Genomic DNA, 17,529 nt, shown 5'->3' with positions numbered 1-17,529 from the left:
GCAGCCTGCGAGCCCGGTCATGTGGGCGCAGAATGGTGAACAATCATGAGGAAATCAATGCCAGCTCTTGACTACAAATTTTCCGGACTCCCAGCATGGTGAATTGACCCTACAGCAAATGGTTCGGCTGGAGACGATGCCTGGGGCAAGAAAGTAGACATGAACCTTGACACGTACACTAGGGTTTGGCCGGAGCCTGCCCGAAGCTCAGTTTCCAATATTGTTTGCTTGGTCTGCTTTCTGTCATTTCTGCTCATCAATTACTATAGCATGCTCGCTATCGTCTACAGCATCCCACCTTGACCCTCTTCAACGACATCTTGCAATGAGCAACCTTGCCTCTTCCTTCAGCGGCAGTCAAAATCCCGTTCCCAAACGCGCCACCCGACACAAGACCAAGTATCGTGGAATAGCCCAACGGCGGCAACAACCAAACAGTAATCACTTTCATCGAAGCCCTCTGTTGGTTGGAAGGAGTTCGACCTCTGCGATGGAGTTCAAAAAAGAGCGAGGGACAGGTATGCTTTTATACTTGCGGCCGGCCGGCAGCTGCCTCACGTGTCCCATGATCATTCGGTACGCTGGATGGCTGCTCGTACTGGGTTGGGGCTAGTATCTTCTGCATGTCGTCTTGATTCGTCCTTTAAGACGTTCTCATGGTGATATTCATCATTTCTTTACTGAGCTCCTCGGCGCTGCTACTTTTCCCATCAGGCATCCAAACTCCCCTTTCCTGCCTCTACAAGCCAAGTGACACAGGACAGAAGTACGGATCTGTGGCGGGCGGTAAGACCAGGACCAGTTTGGGGCTGGCAAGGTAAAACGCAAATGTCGTAAACCCTGGGCGTTGGTCATGCCGAGCAAAGAGCCAGGAAGTGAGAGGACTTTATACTCTCGACAAGCAGCAGTCTCACGTGCCCTTGACGGCGGGGTGTCTCCGGAAGCCTTTGAGCGCCCCAAATCGGTATCTCTCTGCTGTCGTTTCCTTCACTGATGCTTGATGCAGGCTGATGGTGCTCTTCGCCATTTACTCATCAAGCTTCTCGGCAGCAAACTCCAGTAGCCTGCTTACTCGGGAACCCGACTGCCACATTTTCGGTCTCTGGAAGACAAACGAGTAGGACTTAAAGTGGTTCTCAAGGCCAGTGGACCAAGCTGTAGTGACGGAACCCAGGCACTGCAGTAAAGCGTTGTCCATGCTGGGCAAAGAGCAGGAAAGGAGGGAGATTTCATACTCTCGACCAGCATCCGATTCGCACAAGCAGGAAGCCGAGCTCGGATACTGGAGAGCGTGACGCAGTAGGTGAATACAAGTGGTGTGGGCAGGTGAGCAGACACTAGGATGACGGGTGAGTACTCGAAGCGTATGAGTTTTAGGTATAAAAAGATCTAACTTCAACAAACAGAGAAACCACATTGCGGCGCTGAAATGGGGAAACACTGGAGAGAAAAATGCCTACTCTGTAGGCTTGACTTTGGTCTAAATAAAAGAGACCTGGTTTTGTTAGCTCTTCCACTGGCCTCTTGAAATCTCCACCATTTTCCCCCGTCAAGACAACCTTCAGTTGTGTGTCCGTGTCATTGCACTATAATGACGACTCCCTTCACGATCCGATACCTAAGCTTCAGCTGATCTGCCGGTGGACCTGCCACTGAAGCTGCGGCGACGACTCCACCAGACCAAGAAGTCCAGACCGAGGACGGGTTTACCAAACCAAGCAGTGCATAACCTTGCATGCTGCAGAGGCAGAAACCTCTCAGTGGTGTGTCCATGAAGGATTCAACGGGAAGAGGCAGTCGATTTTATACCCAGAGCAAGGCAGCACGAACACTTCCCTCGCGTCAAAAGCTCGAGGGCGCAGGTGACCCTGGAGGTCATGTGGACAACGCGAACACGTAGCGCAGCCACGCTTCAGAGGTAAGTGACTCACTCCCCTAGGCTTCAGGAAACGCTGACATGTGAAGCTGTTGGCAGCTTAGGTATAAAAGCAGACTGGGTAAGGAGAATGGACTCGACAAGCGCAGGCGTTTCCTGCAAAAGCCAGTCCTGATGGCTTTTGACACTTTCTAGGCCATTGTAACAAAAGCCTACACCAAGTCCGGTCCTTTACTTCTGTTGGCTTTCGCGTCTCTTTGGTCTCTCGCCTCAAATCACGGCGAATCGAAAATTGACTGGATGAAACCAATCATCATTATGTCTTGACAGTGGCTCGCAGCATCAAGCGACAAAACGAGCTCAAAACACTGATCGGTCGGCAGCTCGCGCGGAGCAAACAAAGTGCAACCGTTCTTCTTGCGCGAAAGAACCAACCAGCGGACCAAAAGTGTTCCAGCCGACGTTAACATGGTTTCCCCCAGGCTCTGACAAGCTTCCACAATAATGAGGAGGAAAGCGGCGCAGAGTCGAGGATTCCGTGGGCTTTTATAGCCGCAGCTCAGGGGCTTGTTACGAGCATGACGGAAACAGCAGCTCATCTGCGGATGAGGAGGTCATGTGGATACCAAGCTAGTCAATTCTCGCTGCTCATATATAAAAGCACCTGCGAGCCCTCAGCCTTTTCTCTGCATCCTCAGGGGCTTCGATATCCTTGCTACAAGTCACAAAGCTAGCATTAGTCATTACTGTGGTCTGCCCGACAATTCCGACAGACTCTTCTGCGCCGGCCAGACCAACCTTGTAAGCTATTTTCTATTCCTCCAATGCACCTTTTTTGATGCGACGATGTCATTCATCATCAAGAAATCAGGAAGAGAATCCGGATCTCACAATCACCGCATTCCTTGAACAGTTTCTCCTAACTGCAAAATCCAATAAATAAACATCGTCCTCGCTCAAGCGACACGTCATGAGGGCCCTATTCAGGGGGGTATGGATCATGTGCTCCAAGTCCAGCCCCGGTCTCTATAAATACCTGCGACGAGGCTCTCTCTTACGTCCATTCACCTTCTACCTTTGCGCACAAACCCATTGACGCGACGCGTCTGGACTTGGCTTTCCTGATGACGCTTCACCCACTGTTCGCTGCGTCCCATTTTGCGAGCTCGCCCAATATCTGCGCCTTTCTAACTTTGACGTCAGGTGCCATGTTGCGTCGCGATTCTTCGTCATTGCTTAAAGACTACGACCACCACGACATTCCCTAACACTGCTAGCCTGCGCAGACAGCGGACTTCGCACAGGCGAGAACCAGAATCAGCCATACTATTAGAGCGGTTGGTGATCTCACGTGGAAGTCTCTCTAAGTTAGACCTCGCTCGCCTCCACTCCCTCTATAAAACGCCCCCTTAAAAACCTCCCATTTCTTCCTCCAACGATTCCAACCCACGCAAGACCTACCTCTTAAGGAGGGTATGGAAAACTGGATATCGAGATATCATGCCCGGGTACTTTTGTATGGCCTGGCCCGGCCTAGCCAGCCACTCCTGGCTTTGTCTTTCGGGTGCTGGCTGTTAGTAAAGATATTGTGGGATTTCTCGCATTTCAGTCTAGTTGGTTGCGTGATGATGATGCTCACCATTATCTCTTAATATTGAGCTATGAATGGCTTCTTGAAATCCAGGTTTGAAGGCCACAAAAATTTCAAGAGTAGTGTTGTCTCAACCACCGCTGCAACCAACCTACACGACCACTTCCAGGACCGCAATCCGCCACGGACTCTCTTCCTTCCTTTTCTATAAATATCACTCCACAACCTGCCCGCTTTCCACTCCAAGCAGCAAGATCTTACTTCAACTGACCCGCAAAGATCGCACATCAACTCGGGTCCTACCTACTGCGCTCTTCTGTTAACAAGATGTTCCACTTTTCTTTGCCCGCTCTTGCCCCGTCCTCGCTAACTCGCTCATCCGTCCTCTTCCTCAAGTCTCATGATCCCTTTTGCCGCAGTTACTCTTCGTCATCATCATTATCCAAATGCGACGGCTCCTACTATAAACATTCATCATCTTCATTCTGCGAGGAACTCGCCGCAAGGTCGACTCAGGGGTTGATCGGAGCTTGTTGGCACGGCGAGGAAACCACAGTAGACTCCCTAGATCATGTTGGAAAAACCAAGACAGTAGCTCAGGAATGTTCTTCCATTGCACCTGTCGTGGATGCCGCCGCTGTCGATGAACAGAAAGAAGAGCAGCTTCTAACTGTGCTTTTATACCTCCCTCAAGGCGCTGGCAGACGGGATGCAGGTGCGCAGACGCCGCGCGCGTGATTCACTTCGGCCTTGCTGTCACACCTCTGCTTGCGGCGTCTGTCGCCTGTGTTTGTTGGTATAAATACCTTGCTCTCCACATGCCCCAGCTCCTCTTTTCCATGCAAAATCCAGTCGGTACTCCTGAGACCTCCTGCACGGATACCCATTACTGTGCGTCTCTCACCATGGATCGCCAATTTGTAGTACTGGCTGGGTTGCCTCTGTTGTCAGCTCTGTGCTACTTTCTGCCATCCTCTTCTCGCCGTTGCAATTTTGCACGCAGGCAGGCAGGTAGGCATGCTGAATCCTTTACTGTATGCCGTTGAAGTTCAGCATCAACAGCAGATGCAGAACCTCCTCATCTCACCTATCTGGTGGGCGGCTGGATAACTGACTCCCTGTTTTGAATAACTGACTCCCTCTTTTGAATAACTGACTCCCTTCTGCCTACTTGGACCTGCGCACATCCTCTTATTAACTCTTAAACAGCTGGCTAGTTGCATAGTAAGCTAAGCAGCCAGCATATATAGTTACTCAGTCGCGCAGCCAGCTAGTCATGCAGCCAGTTTTGGAGCCAGTTGCGTAGTTGATAGCGTCAAGATGCTCCGGCGCAGTCACCTCTGACGTCATTGAGCGCGTCTAGCGCGTCCAGTGCATCCAGTAGTCAGGCGCGTCTTCATAGGCGCGCAAACTCAGACAGAACAACAACCTACTTCAGTAGTCAGTTAGTCAGTCACGCAGCCAGTCACGCAGCCAGTCGCGTAGTCAGTTTGTCGCGACCCAGTAGTATAGTCAGCAAGTCGCGCAGTCAGTGGCTTTGTCAGTTGCGCCATTAGTCGCGTAGTCAGTCGCGCAGTCAGTCCCGCAGTCAGTCGCGCAGTCAGCTAGCTAGTCCCGCAAGGTGGGAAAAAAAGGTGGGCGCAATGGGCGAGCGTGCGCAGACTATGCCTAAGTAGGCAGGGGGAGTCAGTTATTCAAAACAGGGAGTCAGTTATTCAGCGGCCATCTGGTGACTCAGGGCTACCCGCGCTCTGTCGCATACAAAGACAGCGCTTGCCGCGCGTGGAAAAGAGCAAGGACCAAAAGCACCCAGTGCGCCACAGCCTCCAAGAGGCCTCCAGAGCCAAAGTCTCACGTTGGGCTGTGGAGAGATTTTCGAGCTGGACTCGACAACACTTGCCCTGCCATCGCTGGAGACGACACCTCTTTATACCCCCCAAGACGTCCTCGCAACTCACACCTTTAGGACATGTCCGCCTGACTTCTACACCTGCCTCTATCCGTGACCCAGTGACAGTGACAGCAAAAACAAGCCTACCCGCCGCGCGAAGCTTTCCACGTGCGTCGTCTGCGTCCGATCGCTGCGACTCCTGACTCCCAACCCCTGACCCCCTGATCGCGCATCTGCAACCTCTTCGCCTGACGAGACATCAATCTGCTATAATACCCCCTTCCCCTTCCTATTTCCTCCTCCTTCCACTCCTCAGTAAATCCAACAACAGCGCCAGCCACAGCCAACGACCCAACGAAGACGACGTCCTCGCGAACTACTGGTGTGCAAAAGCTCGCAACTGATTGGACATCTACTTTGCCTCGTTTGTGTCAAATGCATGACTGTTCGCTGCTTCTTGCTTGTAGTAGGAATGTATTCCTTAGACACTGCGGCGTTGTTTGATAGTCAAGATGTCCACCATTATTCTACAACACCGTACCTTCTCATCGTGCGCCACCGCATAATCTCACCTAGGTAGCTTTTCGCGTCCACACCCATCCTCCTACTCCCTCCCACAAACTAAACAAAAAGAAGCAACAACCCTCCATCCTCCCAGTAGCATTACAGAGGAGTTCCCGCTGCCCCAGTAACATGACCGACGAATTGCCGTCGCCCCAGTAGCATAACAGACGAGTTGCGGTGCTCCGTCTCGTCCGGACCACACACTCTCTCCTGCCTTCTTCATCAGCAGGAGAGGAGGGCAGACGGCAGAAGACAGAAGATATATATCGACCAATCACGTGCACGGACCATGTGATGACTAAGCAGGGGTGGGAAGGGGACACTGGGTGAAACGTCGTGGTGATGGATGCTCCCTGGACGCGCGCGGAACGACTTGGAATTTTGGCGCAGAGGGAAAGAGGGCGGTGGGCATGAATGCTCCCTGAGCGCGCGCAGGGGGACTTTGAATTTGCGGCACCAGGGAAAAGCGGGTGATGATGAATGCTCCCTGGGCACGCATAGTAGGACTTGGAGTTTTTCAGCTCGTTGTTTGCGGGCACCCGTGGCGAAACTGATGATGATGATGATGAATACTTCTCAGCTCTACGAGCTCTTTTTCAATGCGACAATGGACTGGTGTATGCTGCTATTTACAGATGCAAGATATTTTGCGCCATATGCACATGCAGTGGTAGGCTACACTATACTCTCGCCACGGCAAACAGCCTCCTGAGATAACTTGTTCTCGGACGCACAGACTTTTCCTCCTCCTCCTCCGCCTGCTCCAGCTGGCCAATCTTCCACGCACGCAGCATCCACATCAGGCTCGCGGCGCCCAGATACATAAAGGCGGTAAACAGCTGGGCGCCGAGGTAGCGGCCGCCATTTGCGGCCGTGATCTGCAGGGCAATGGCCTCGGAAAAGGTGGTGGGCAGGACGAGGACGAGCCAGGTGATGGAGAGGGCGGCGGGCAGGGTGGCCAGGCCGACCGTCTCGGTCGTGACGGGCGCGACGACGGCCCAGTACGTGCCGGCGACGTTGCCGCCCAGAAAGGCAAACAGGAGCAGCACGCCGTAGCTGCTCGCCGGGATCCAGATGGCGAGGGAGAAGACGGCGACCAGCAGCGTCATGCAGGCCGCCATGTTGAGCCGGCCCACCGAGTCGCTGAAGTAGCCGATGGGCGAGCGCCCCAGTGCCTGTCCCAGGTTCAGCACGGCGCCGACGACGGAGCCCTGGTGCGCCGACAGCCCAATCGACGTGGCGTAGTTGGGGAGTGAGAAGAGGAGGACGATGTAGCCGAGCATGCTCAGGAAGCCGAAGCCCATGAGCAGCAGGAACTCGGGCCGCTTGAACAGTCGGTAGTCGAAGGCCAGCTGCGAGCTGCCAATGTGCTTGTTGCGGTCGCGGATCAGCAGCGCGCAGACCGTGTTGACGCCGCACGCGCAGAGGCCCAGCACCCGGAACGCCCACCCCAGCCCGATGCGCTCAATCATGGCGTTGGTGGCCAGCGAATACGTCAGCCCGCCCAGCCCCGACCCGGATGCTGCGATGCCGTTGGCGAAGCTGCGCCGTGTCGTGAACCATTGCGGGACGACGCCCACGCTGCCCACGAAGAGGAATCCCATGCCCCAGCCAAAGCACACGCCCTGCGTCAGGAAGAGGTGCCATATCTGGCTCGCGAAGGAGGCGCAAATCAGCGCAAGGGTTTCGAAAAAGACGCCGATGAGCAGCGTCACACGGGTGCCGAAGCGGCGCGTGGTGATGGTGGCCAGGGGCGAGACGAGCAGAGCCTGCGAGATGGACAGGCCGCCGATGATGGCAAAGTCGAGGCGTGTGGCGCCGGGGAAGGTGTTGTGGTTGAGATAGTGGGCGAGGAAGATGCCATATGACTGGACATGTCAGCGCAGAGCAAGGCAAAGAGGGGAGCAGGACTGACGCTGTTGATGCCCCAAGTATGGGCGTTGATCCAAAAGGTCGCGATGCAGCAGACCCAGCCGTAGCCGCCGTTGGGAGGTTCTTGAGTAGTAGCCGGCTGGACGACTGGCTCGGGATGATGGGTGGAATTGCCGTCGTCGACGGACAGTGATGCGGCCTGAGCCTCAGCGGGCTTCTCTTGACGGGCGGCCATGATGGACAAAGGGCCAAGGCGAGGAGAAGGCCATGGCCATGGTGAAGTGGCAGAAGTGGGCGACGGGTTTAGTCATCTTGAATGGTGAAGGTCTAGTCCTGGGGGATTTTGAACGTGGGGATGCCGTTTTTACCGTGGCTAAGAGTAAGGCCTGCGGGGAGATCGTATAAAGAGACCCACTCGTCCGCAAGCGACATCGGAGGACAGCGAGTGATGACGCGATTTGTCGAGGGAAATCCGGGGAACCTCGTCCTGGCAACCATGCTCATGTCAGCAGTCTGTTCTTGGTGTGGCATAGTGTCAGGGGCCAACCGAACCGTGGTTGTCGAGAGGGTCGGTACCTTGCATTATGACTCCTGAGTCCTGACAGATTGACAGCAGTAACAGTGGAGCAGACGCAAGGACGGCCAACGCATCAATAACCTCAAAAGATGTCGAAGTCGAACTCAGCCCTGCGGCGGCTGCGATCCGGACAGGGACAGGGACCGGGCCGGCGGACACGTCCACCACACGTCGAGCTTGTGTTGGCGTTGCTTCAGCGACCCCTACCCACAACACCATCATCCTGACATCTTGGCGGCCCAGTCATAGTCTGATGAACTTCAACTTCTCCTCTCCCACATTCCTACCAGTCGCTCGCTACAGCTATCCTCAAGTCGAGCGCATTCCGGCCAAGTGCCCAGCCTCGTCCCGCCCGTCTCGTCGCCATCATGCTGCATCGCGCCCGCTCCAAGGACAAGGGCAGCGCCATCCCGGGCCCCACGTATATGTCCAAGGAGCAGGTTGGTGAGTAGATGCATCGTTCCCACTCGACTGCGCGGCGTTGATGCTCATTCATATGCAGGTTCCTATCTGCGCGACATTCGCTCCAACCGCCCTGCACGCCCAGTCCCCCCGCGTCCTCTCCCAGCCACCTCGTCGGCGTCGCAAAAGTCCAACCCCAACCTCTTCTCCAGCTCCACCTCTTCGCAACCCGCCCGCTGCCAGAGTGCTCTCTCACATCGCGACATGTCGCTCAACTCTGCTACTCGTCGAAACCCCTTCCAGCGCGCCGCCTCGAGCCTGGGCCGTCCGCTCGCCCGCGACCCCAAGGACGATGGCGCCCGCAACTCGTACATTGCGGAGCATCCCGCCAACATTGAGAGAGCCTCGTCCGCCATGTCGGTCCGCTCGTCTCGCTCCACCACCGACCACAAGGCATCATACAGAGAAAGCGGCATGCGCTGGATGGAGCGCCAGGAGGCTCACTCGCTGCGCCGTGCTCTCGAGGACATGGACGACCAAAAGGTCTACGAAGACGCTCGCGACGAGGCCGCCGAGCTCGTCTGGAAACACCAAAACCCCAACGCTCAGAACCCAAACGCCCCATATCCTTACACGGCCCACCTGCGCAAGGGCAGCCACGCACGAGCCCAGAGCTATGACACGGCATCGCATCATTCCAGCGGTGACAGCAGGATAAGCAGCGGCGGATCACACTCGTCGTCTGTCAAAAGCCGCGAGGTCGCCCCAGTCCCAGAGACAAAACCAGACGCTCCTCCAAAGCTGCCAGAGTCTAAGATCAAGAGCTACGGATCAGTCTCCAAGGGTCACGTTTCCTTCAGTGTCTCTCCTCCCCAGAGACGGCGCACCAGCAGTGGGTCGAGAAGAAAGACGAGCGGGAGTCTCTTCAAGAATCCGAACGACAAGATTTACGAGGAGCCGGAAGAGATTGCAGAGAAGCCCAAGCCTGCATCAAAGCTGCCAACCCACGCCAGGAGGAACCCCTTTTCCAGAGCCAGGGACAATCTTGCGCGGAGCACTGAGCCCACGGTTGCGAGAAAGATGTTTGATCGCTTCGAGATTCACCGCAACCCGCCCTCGCAGTCTCGCAATGCGGGATACACCTCTAACGATGCCTCGCCTGCGGGTACTCCTCCGCCAAAGTCGGAGAATGATGCGCCTGGCGACAACGAGTCCGACTCTATGAAGGACCGAGAGATTCGCGGCGACGACATTCGGGCAGCAACCAGCATGAAGCTCAAGGACCGCAGCTCCAAGCTTCCCACCCCCTCCATGGTCAGCGACAGTCCGGGTAGGCCCATTGTCAGCTTCCAAAAAGACTACAAGCCCAAGGAGATTGAGCTCAAGGAGGTCAAGTCGCCGGAACCCGTAGAGCCGAAAGCACACCCTCCAAGCCCGACCAAGTCCTGCTCTGCCCCAGCGGTGCCGACCATTCACAACGTTCCTTTTTCCAAAACTATACCCATCATTAATGTCCCCGACGAGCCAAGATCTACTCCACCTATTCCAACAATCAACGTTCCTAGCGAGACCAAAACACCACCCATTCCGACCATTAATCTGCCCGACGACTCTCCTTCGACACCAGTAATCAACATCACCGAGGACAAGCCTGCCCAACGCCCACTCCCGACCATCAACGCCCCCTCCTCTCGCCCCCTGCCAGACCCGGCCACTGCCAAGAGTCGCCCCCTCCCCCGCCACGCCAACACCGCCCCCGTGCACCGTACCCCGACCAGCGTCCGTACGACCGCCTGCTGCGAAGCATGCGCCCACCCCATTGCTGGCCGCATCGTCAGCGCCGCCGGCGCCCGCTTCCACCCCGAGTGCTTCCTCTGCTACCACTGCGGCGAAGCTCTCGAGTGCGTCGCCTTTTACCCGGAGCCCGACGCCAAGCGCGCCGAGCGAGTGGAGCGCATCGAAGCGCGGGCGAGCGGCTACGACGTCCCTACCGAGTGGCCGAGTGCGGACGAGGACGGCGACCCGGGGCTGCGTTTCTACTGCCACCTCGACTACCACGAGATGTTCAGCCCGCGGTGCAAGAGCTGTAAGACGCCGATTGAGGGCGAGGTTGTCGTGGCGTGCGGCGCCGAGTGGCACGTTGGGCACTTTTTCTGCGCGCAGTGTGGAGATGTGAGTATTTCCCGTTTTGTAGTTGGTTGAAAGTGACTGATTTGTGTGTGCGCAGCCTTTTGACTCGTCGACCCCGTTTGTCGAAAAGGACGGCTACGCCTGGTGCGTCGACTGCCACACCAACCGCTACTCGACCAAGTGCAAAAAGTGCCGCAAGCCCGTGACCGACACGGTGCTCAAGGCGCTGGGTGCCGAGTGGCATCCCAACTGCTTCGTCTGCACGGTAAGGATATCCCCCTCAAACACTGCGTCCGTGAGTAGAGCTGACGATTGGGTGCCACGACAGGAGTGCTCCGCCCCTTTCGACGACGGCCGTTATTTCCTGCGTGGCCAGACCAAAGACCCCGTCTGCGTCAAGTGCGAGGAGCGTCGGTTGAAGGCTTAGTAGGCCAACCCGTCCCTCTGGTGCAGTCCATCTGCCTTGACTGGCCGCCGTCCAAGTTGACCTCCTCCAAGTTGACCGTCCATCATTATCAGTCGGCGTCTCTGTACATTTCCATTACGCATCCGTCATCAGCGCATAGACTTGACATCGGTGGCGTTTACTAGAGATTGACCAACACCAACAGGGCGTCTGCCTTTCTTCCTAATCGCTTAATGCCACCTGTACTGTACAGCAGCAACCGTCGCTCGGCTTGCCCTGCCCGTCCGTCATACCACCTATCCTTCCTTCCATCCGTCCTTCCTTGCATGCATCCATCTCTGCATCCATCACGGCATCAATTTCCTTTCGTCTCGGTCTTGGCCTCCTCCCCTTGCTTTGCCATTCACAGCGTCGTTTGATACGTTCAGGAGTCGAACAATACACAATAGTCGCAGCTCGCGCCCGCGCATACTCCATCTCTTCTCTTCTCTAACCTTTGAGCTTGAGTTTTGTTTTGATTGCCTTTTGTCATTTTGTCATGTCGTCGGCATTTGGAAATTTGCTATCTAGCACGCATGCATGGTCGTTGGCTGGAGAGTTTGGTGGCTTCTTCTTGCTCTTTGTTTTTAAAACGGTTTAACTACCTACTCAATGCCATCAGTGTCAATCTGCCTTTGTTGAATGTCTGGTCGTCTGCTCCTTGTCACTAAGTAAACAAGACTTAGTTGCCTTTTTAGGCTTCTCTCTACCTCGTACCTGTTATGCGAGGGACGAGGGACGTCTAAATGCATACATGCATGCATCTCTAATTTCTTATTCTCTCCCTCTTCTTGTCCTGTCTTCTCCTTCTTCCTCTCCTTCTTCTAACCAAGCTACTAGATTGGCTCCTCCCTTTTATCTCCGCGTTTACTTCCCCTCTTTTTATATATTTCCCTTTCTTTCCTTTTCTTTCCCTTGCATCTAAGGCGCGGTGCGGTGGTTTACGCAGGGTGAGTGGGCAGGTCAGGCCGCGTGGCGCGGTGTAGTGTAGCGTGTTGGATCTTTTTATTTGTTTTGGTGATGGTAGTAATAGCGGCGGCGGTATAGCGCAAATAGACACAAGCAAACATATAGCTAATCTATCTAACCTACCTCCCCCCCTCTAGCTAGATGCCCTTTCTCTTATAAAGTAATCTCCTCCTCCTGCTCTTACTTACTTAACACGTGCTACCTACCTATCCCTCTACCTAATAATCAATCAATCAATCCACCCATCTATCTACCAGCCATCTAATCTTCCATTAATCACACCGCGAATGCAAAATGTCAACCGCGTACACGTACTCCTTGACCTGGTCCAGAAAAATCTAAGCTCCTGTATAGATAGATCCTGAACTGCTGGATGATGCTCTCCTACCATTACGTATATCCATCGTGAATGCCCCATATTCATAAAATGCCGAACAGAACTCCAGCGATGAGTTTGAAAAGTTTCCATCATCGGCCCAAGACAAGTCGCGCTCTTATGTGTGCGTTTCGTAGAATGCCGTTAAACCACCACAACTGTGTGTGTGCCGAATAAGACGGACGATACAGTCCACATGCATAATTTCTCAATCGTTCTTCGAGCCCGCCATTTCTCAGTACCTGCGTCTGATACGGTACCTCTCGCTGCGCCGAGGGTAGCGGCGGCGGTCAAGGTCGAGGCGCTCGCGCAGCTTGGCTGCGAGGTCCTTTGCCATGTCGCGAGAGGAAGCTGGGAACGCGACGTTTCTAGCATTGAACAAGAGGGTTGTACGCTCGTGCTCCATCCGCTCCCGTTCCTGCTCTGATAGTTGTCTTGACGAAATCCATGGGCTTGAAGCCTCCTCTGGTGGCGATATTTCGACGTGTTGGGGCGTGGCGCGTGTGGTTGGGTGTGTGAGGGCGCCGTGGTTGGCCGTCTGCTCGTCTTTGATTTTGGGAAAAGGCGTTTCTTGGGCCGTAGGAAATCTCGGGTGCGCCGTTTGCGTGTTGGTGGATTTGGATCGCGTGGGTGGTGCCAGCTGTGTGGAGATCGAGTGGTCCTCACACATGTTCTCCCAGTCTCGTTCCATCCATTCCTGTTCGTCTTTGGACAACGCCGGCATCGTGAACCTGGGACCTGAGACTTCCAGCAACGAGGTCTCAAGACTTTCTGCCATTTCCGAAGTGACTGTGTGAGCGTGGTCGTCTTGGTCTGCCGTCTCCTTTTCCTCGACTTTGGGCAAAGGCGTCTCTTGAAAGGCGGACGAGGCCGGTTGCTGTGCCTGAGCGTGGACAGAATAGTCCGAGATGGTTGGGGCCACCTCCTCGGATCTTGAATGGTCCGCACGCGTTCTTTCACGGTATCCTGGCGCCTGAGTCGGGAAAAAGACTCTCATCAGCTTCAGCTTGAAACTCTCAGGGTACGGATCGGCCGGCCTGTCCTCAGTCTTGAGCTGGCTGGCTGATACTTCTCCTTTTTGCCATGTAGACGGACTTGGTTGGGGCGAATTGGCTGTTCGACTTTGAGACTGCGATTGTCCGGTGCTGTTCGTGGTAGTTGGAGCCGGGGCTCTGCTCAAGATTGGATCATTCCTGCCTTCATCCTTTGAACAGGGCGATGTCTTGGAGTATTTGTCATCCACATGTGGAAGACTTGTCAGGTGCTGGGGCATCCGCTCTTGCTGACGCACAGAAGCCAGCTGCTCCGAAACCTCCGCAAATTTCCGGTACCTAGGTCCCGCTTGAAAGAAGTCAGACTGGGTGGCTCGAACGAGGTGATGGCTGGCAGCAGCCGTGCTAGACGGCGTTGCCAAAGCCTGGTCTACTAGATTCTTCTTACTCTTGGTGATGGCGTGCGATGCAGATTTCTGCGGTCGAGACCGCCTGCGCAGCACTGTCTCGAGCTCTTTTTGCTTCCTCTTATGCTTCAATGGCTTGGGTTTCTCTCGCAGATCCTCCAGCTTTTTTCCGTCGTTCTGAGTAGGCGTGCTTGGAGGGGGGACTTCGCGGTATAAGGAGTCTGGCTCGGACTTTTGCGGCATGGCGGCTTGAACAATCGAGCGATTCTCAGGCTGCAGATGAACAAGACGGCTCTCGGCCTCCTCGCGGCACTCGACCACAGACTGAGGGTAGGTTCTTATCTCCAAAGGCGCCGTGCCGTTCTGGAGCGCCTGTATTCTGTCGGCGCCGTCCGCAACGTGCCTCGATCTGACGGCCGCCGGTCTGAAGAGCTCGTTCGGCCACTCGATGAGCTCGTCGAACGGATTGGAATCTTCCTTGGGCTCCACCTTCGACGGGCTTGCAACTGCGTAAAGGCGTTGCGGAAGTGGTAGCTGCTGAATTTCCGGGGTATCAAAAAAGTACCGGTACATGCGCGCAAATCTTTCTTCTCTCGAGGAGCGGCGCACCGATGGCATCAGGGCTTTGAGATGATCGAGCTTGTTCAATCGACGGCTGCGAGACGTTGCGGCTCGGTCAGGTTGGAAGTTGAGGAACGAAGACGGAGAGATGGAGAGAGTCGCAGGTGAAGAGGAAGGTGCACCATTGCGCCTGCCGACTTGGAGCGTCGAAGTCACCGCCCACCTCCACCTCTACCTTCGCATCTTTGCAAGCCACAAAGACTGACTTAAAGTCGTGTCGCTCGAATGTCGCAGTCGCGAAGCCATCTTCCAACTCAGAAGCCGCCTGTTCTCAACTCTCTTCTTCACCCGTCATCAAATTCTTGGTCATAGGACTCCGCCTCCTAGTCCACCAAAAACCACGACTTCCCTCTGCAGTCGCTGGATGGAGAGTGATCAGGATGAGCTGCAAGCTTTCCCATTTCCTCGTCTCTTTCCACGGTCAGTCTGCGACGCTTGCGGCACCCGCGCTCATTGTTTCTGCTAACCAAGGACAGAATTTTATGTGATGTGTCGCCAGGAACAGAGAAAATTCTTGTATGAAGAGTCACTGCAACAAAAACAATCTCTCGAATCTAGCCACCAACGACGCAGCAGCGAGAATGCAGACGTGAGGATAAAGTAAGCGAGCGGGTCAAGGCAAGCTTTACCAAGCAAATGCTTAGCCTGCAGGCTGACCTTATTAGCCGCAACGCACCGCAACGCAACGCACCCCTACAAGGCACTGCACCCAGGGTCCCGGCACGCTTCTTCCGCGCCAAGAGCTCGCCGTCAAACTACCCGGACATACAGCCATAGGCACGTAAGATAAAATCAGGAAGTCTCCATGTACAACCGCATCTCATCAGGCTGACGGATACATGTAAGCAGTGAACGAGTAATGGCTTGGTCAGCCAATCGGAACATCCCTGCTCCTTGCAACGACGACGACCTGCGATCGGGCTTGTAGCCATTGCAGGCAGGAATCGACGCACCTCATCCACGGAGCAACGGGCACGAGGGCCGGACTAGGGACAGCCCTGTGTAGCGGGCCCGTCAGACTTGAGCAATGAGAGACATGGAAACGACCTGACTGCCGGTCTCTGACGTACGCAACGCAACGCACTTTGGCCGGATGCAGATGAACGGGAGCTTGGATGCCTTTTTGCCGTGCAGAGTACTTGCAGGTCCCCCAGACAATCATGCGGGGCAGCGCATGGATATGTTCCCCCACATTTTCCTCTGGTCCAATGTCTGGGGAATGCAGCTTTGGAGCTGAGGACGTCGCCAATGAATTGCGCGGTGGAGGCGGTCGTTATACTGGATTCAGCTTGCTGATGTGGTGGATGTGGTGCTGCCCTGCCTGTCACTTGAATTGTCGATGAAGAATCCTTTGCGTCAGAGAATAAGAAGACTTCGGCTGCCCCCAGGCTGTACCTCTGAGTGCGTGTGGTCGCAACACTTACAGGGACAATCGCATCATGGGCAGCAGCTTCACAGTCAACTCGTACACCCCGTCCCAGGTCATGGAGCTCGTCTCCAGGGCCGGGGCGCACAAGGGCCACATGAAGCCCCTTCGGGTTTTCCTGTCGGCCGTCAGCGCGGGCTGTCTTCTCTCTTTCGCGGCTGCATCTTCTCTTGTGGCGAACACTTCCCCCTGGGTAAGTAGATTCATCAATGGATACAGCCTTTTTACTGATGTTGTGAAGCTTCAAGAAAATGCACCTGGCGTTGCTCGCATTCTTGGCGCCCTAGTGTTTCCATACGGGTTGGTCTTCGCAATGACGTCTCCGGGTTGTCACTGACTTTTATAGATTGGTGTTGATTGTATTGACCGGCGCCGACCTCTGCACGGGTACCTTCATGGTCAGTCACTTGTCCCTTTTCCCGCACACTCACTCAAGCGCCTAGTACACCGCCGTCTCCGTCCTGCACCGGCGGCTGTCCATCCTGCGCATGCTGCTCCACTGGTTCATCTGCTTCTGGGGAAACCTGGCCGGATCGCTCTTCATGGTCGCCATCATCTTCGGGTACGGCGACGTCTTCGGCACCGATCCCTACAAGGCCGAGGTCATTGCGTACACCACCAAGAAGCAGGTGACGCCCGCCTTCCACATGATCTTCCTGCGCGCCATCGGCTGTAACTGGCTCGTCTGCCTGGGATGCTTCTTCGGCCTGCAGGGCCGCGATCTGACGAGCAAAATCGTCGGCATGTGGTGGCCCATTTTTGGCTTCGTGAGCCTGGGATTGGACCACGTCGTGAGTGGCTTCTGTATCCCTTTTCCGCGGTGTTTCCAGACTGACGACGGGTGTAAAGGTTGCAAATATGTTTTTCATCCCAATGGGAATCTGGGTCGGCAATCCGGGCATCACCGTCGGGCTGTACATTTGGAAAGGCATCATTCCGGCGTTGCTGGGAAACATCCTTGGCGGTGCGCTGTTTTGCGGCGCGTACTACTGGTACATATACTTGTACGATCATGGGGAACTCCTGGTAGACGGGGTGCCATATCCGGAGCATCCCGATGAAGAGTCGGGTCTCCATAGCAATTCGGACGAGGTCAAAGAGACGGGTGTACGGCATGGCTCAATTCTGAGCGATCTGCGTCGGGTAAGGGAGACTGGAGCTTGAGGAAGGAGAATCAAAGTAGAAACGAGAAGGGGAGGAGTCATGGCAGGTGGAGCAACCAGATGAATTGTGTCCGTCGAACGTGGTTGTTTGGTTGTAGGTTCGGCGGAGCGGGCCGGCCAGCTGCTCCCCGCACAAAGTGACGTCGCCGCGCAAAGCATCAAAGTGGTTGCCGCATGACCCTCCACCTCGCACCTTGCCCAGCTCCAACTAACAACACCAACTCCTT

The 17,529-nt window shown here is 55.2% G+C and overlaps 4 protein-coding genes across 4 annotated transcripts; 2 read left to right on the top strand and 2 right to left on the bottom strand.

Annotated features, from left to right (window-relative positions):
* Positions 1-6,668: 6,668 nt before the first annotated feature.
* Positions 6,669-7,915, bottom strand: BKA78DRAFT_227319 (MFS general substrate transporter; the record flags this gene model as incomplete). The annotated part of the gene is made up of 2 exons (XM_066883705.1): positions 6,669-7,790; positions 7,838-7,915. Coding segments are annotated over 2 exons (1,200 nt in total), but the record flags the coding sequence as incomplete, so codon positions are not given.
* An 824-nt stretch (positions 7,916-8,739) lies between these two features.
* Positions 8,740-11,330, top strand: BKA78DRAFT_294266 (uncharacterized protein; the record flags this gene model as incomplete). Its single annotated transcript, XM_066886318.1, has 3 exons — positions 8,740-8,815; positions 8,874-10,945; positions 11,001-11,330. 3 exons carry the CDS (start codon positions 8,740-8,742, stop codon positions 11,328-11,330), a joined length of 2,478 nt encoding a protein of 825 aa, XP_066744953.1.
* Positions 11,331-12,928: 1,598 nt separating this feature from the next.
* BKA78DRAFT_351562 (uncharacterized protein) lies at positions 12,929-14,710 on the bottom strand (the record flags this gene model as incomplete). Its single annotated transcript, XM_066891195.1, has 1 exon — positions 12,929-14,710. The coding sequence occupies one exon, from the start codon at positions 14,708-14,710 to the stop codon at positions 12,929-12,931; it is 1,782 nt and encodes a 593-aa protein (XP_066744952.1).
* Positions 14,711-16,309: 1,599 nt separating this feature from the next.
* On the top strand, positions 16,310-17,473 carry BKA78DRAFT_310511 (Formate/nitrite transporter-domain-containing protein). The gene is made up of 4 exons (XM_066888131.1): positions 16,310-16,332; positions 16,381-16,439; positions 16,486-16,930; positions 16,989-17,473. The coding sequence occupies exons 3-4, from the start codon at positions 16,628-16,630 to the stop codon at positions 17,301-17,303; spliced, it is 618 nt and encodes a 205-aa protein (XP_066744951.1). The 5' UTR covers positions 16,310-16,332; positions 16,381-16,439; positions 16,486-16,627; the 3' UTR covers positions 17,304-17,473.
* Positions 17,474-17,529: the final 56 nt, after the last annotated feature.

Source organism: Phyllosticta capitalensis, assembly GCF_038381095.1.
Source record: "Phyllosticta capitalensis strain CBS 128856 chromosome Unknown BKA78scaffold_4, whole genome shotgun sequence".
Lineage (NCBI taxonomy): Eukaryota > Fungi > Ascomycota > Dothideomycetes > Botryosphaeriales > Phyllostictaceae > Phyllosticta > Phyllosticta capitalensis.
Note: the sequence above shows the minus strand (reverse complement) of the source record. Positions and strands in the feature narration are given on the sequence as shown.

What these genes read in the sequence shown, in the direction of transcription:
- BKA78DRAFT_310511 (XM_066888131.1), top strand. Translation starts at nt 16,628, where the DNA reads ATGCTGCTCCACTGGTTCATCTGCTTCTGGGGAAACCTGGCCGGATCG. An exon ending in GCCTGGGATTGGACCACGTC is followed by an intron (nt 16,931 to 16,988) that starts GTGAGTGGCTTC and finishes ACGGGTGTAAAG; the next exon opens with GTTGCAAATATGTTTTTCAT.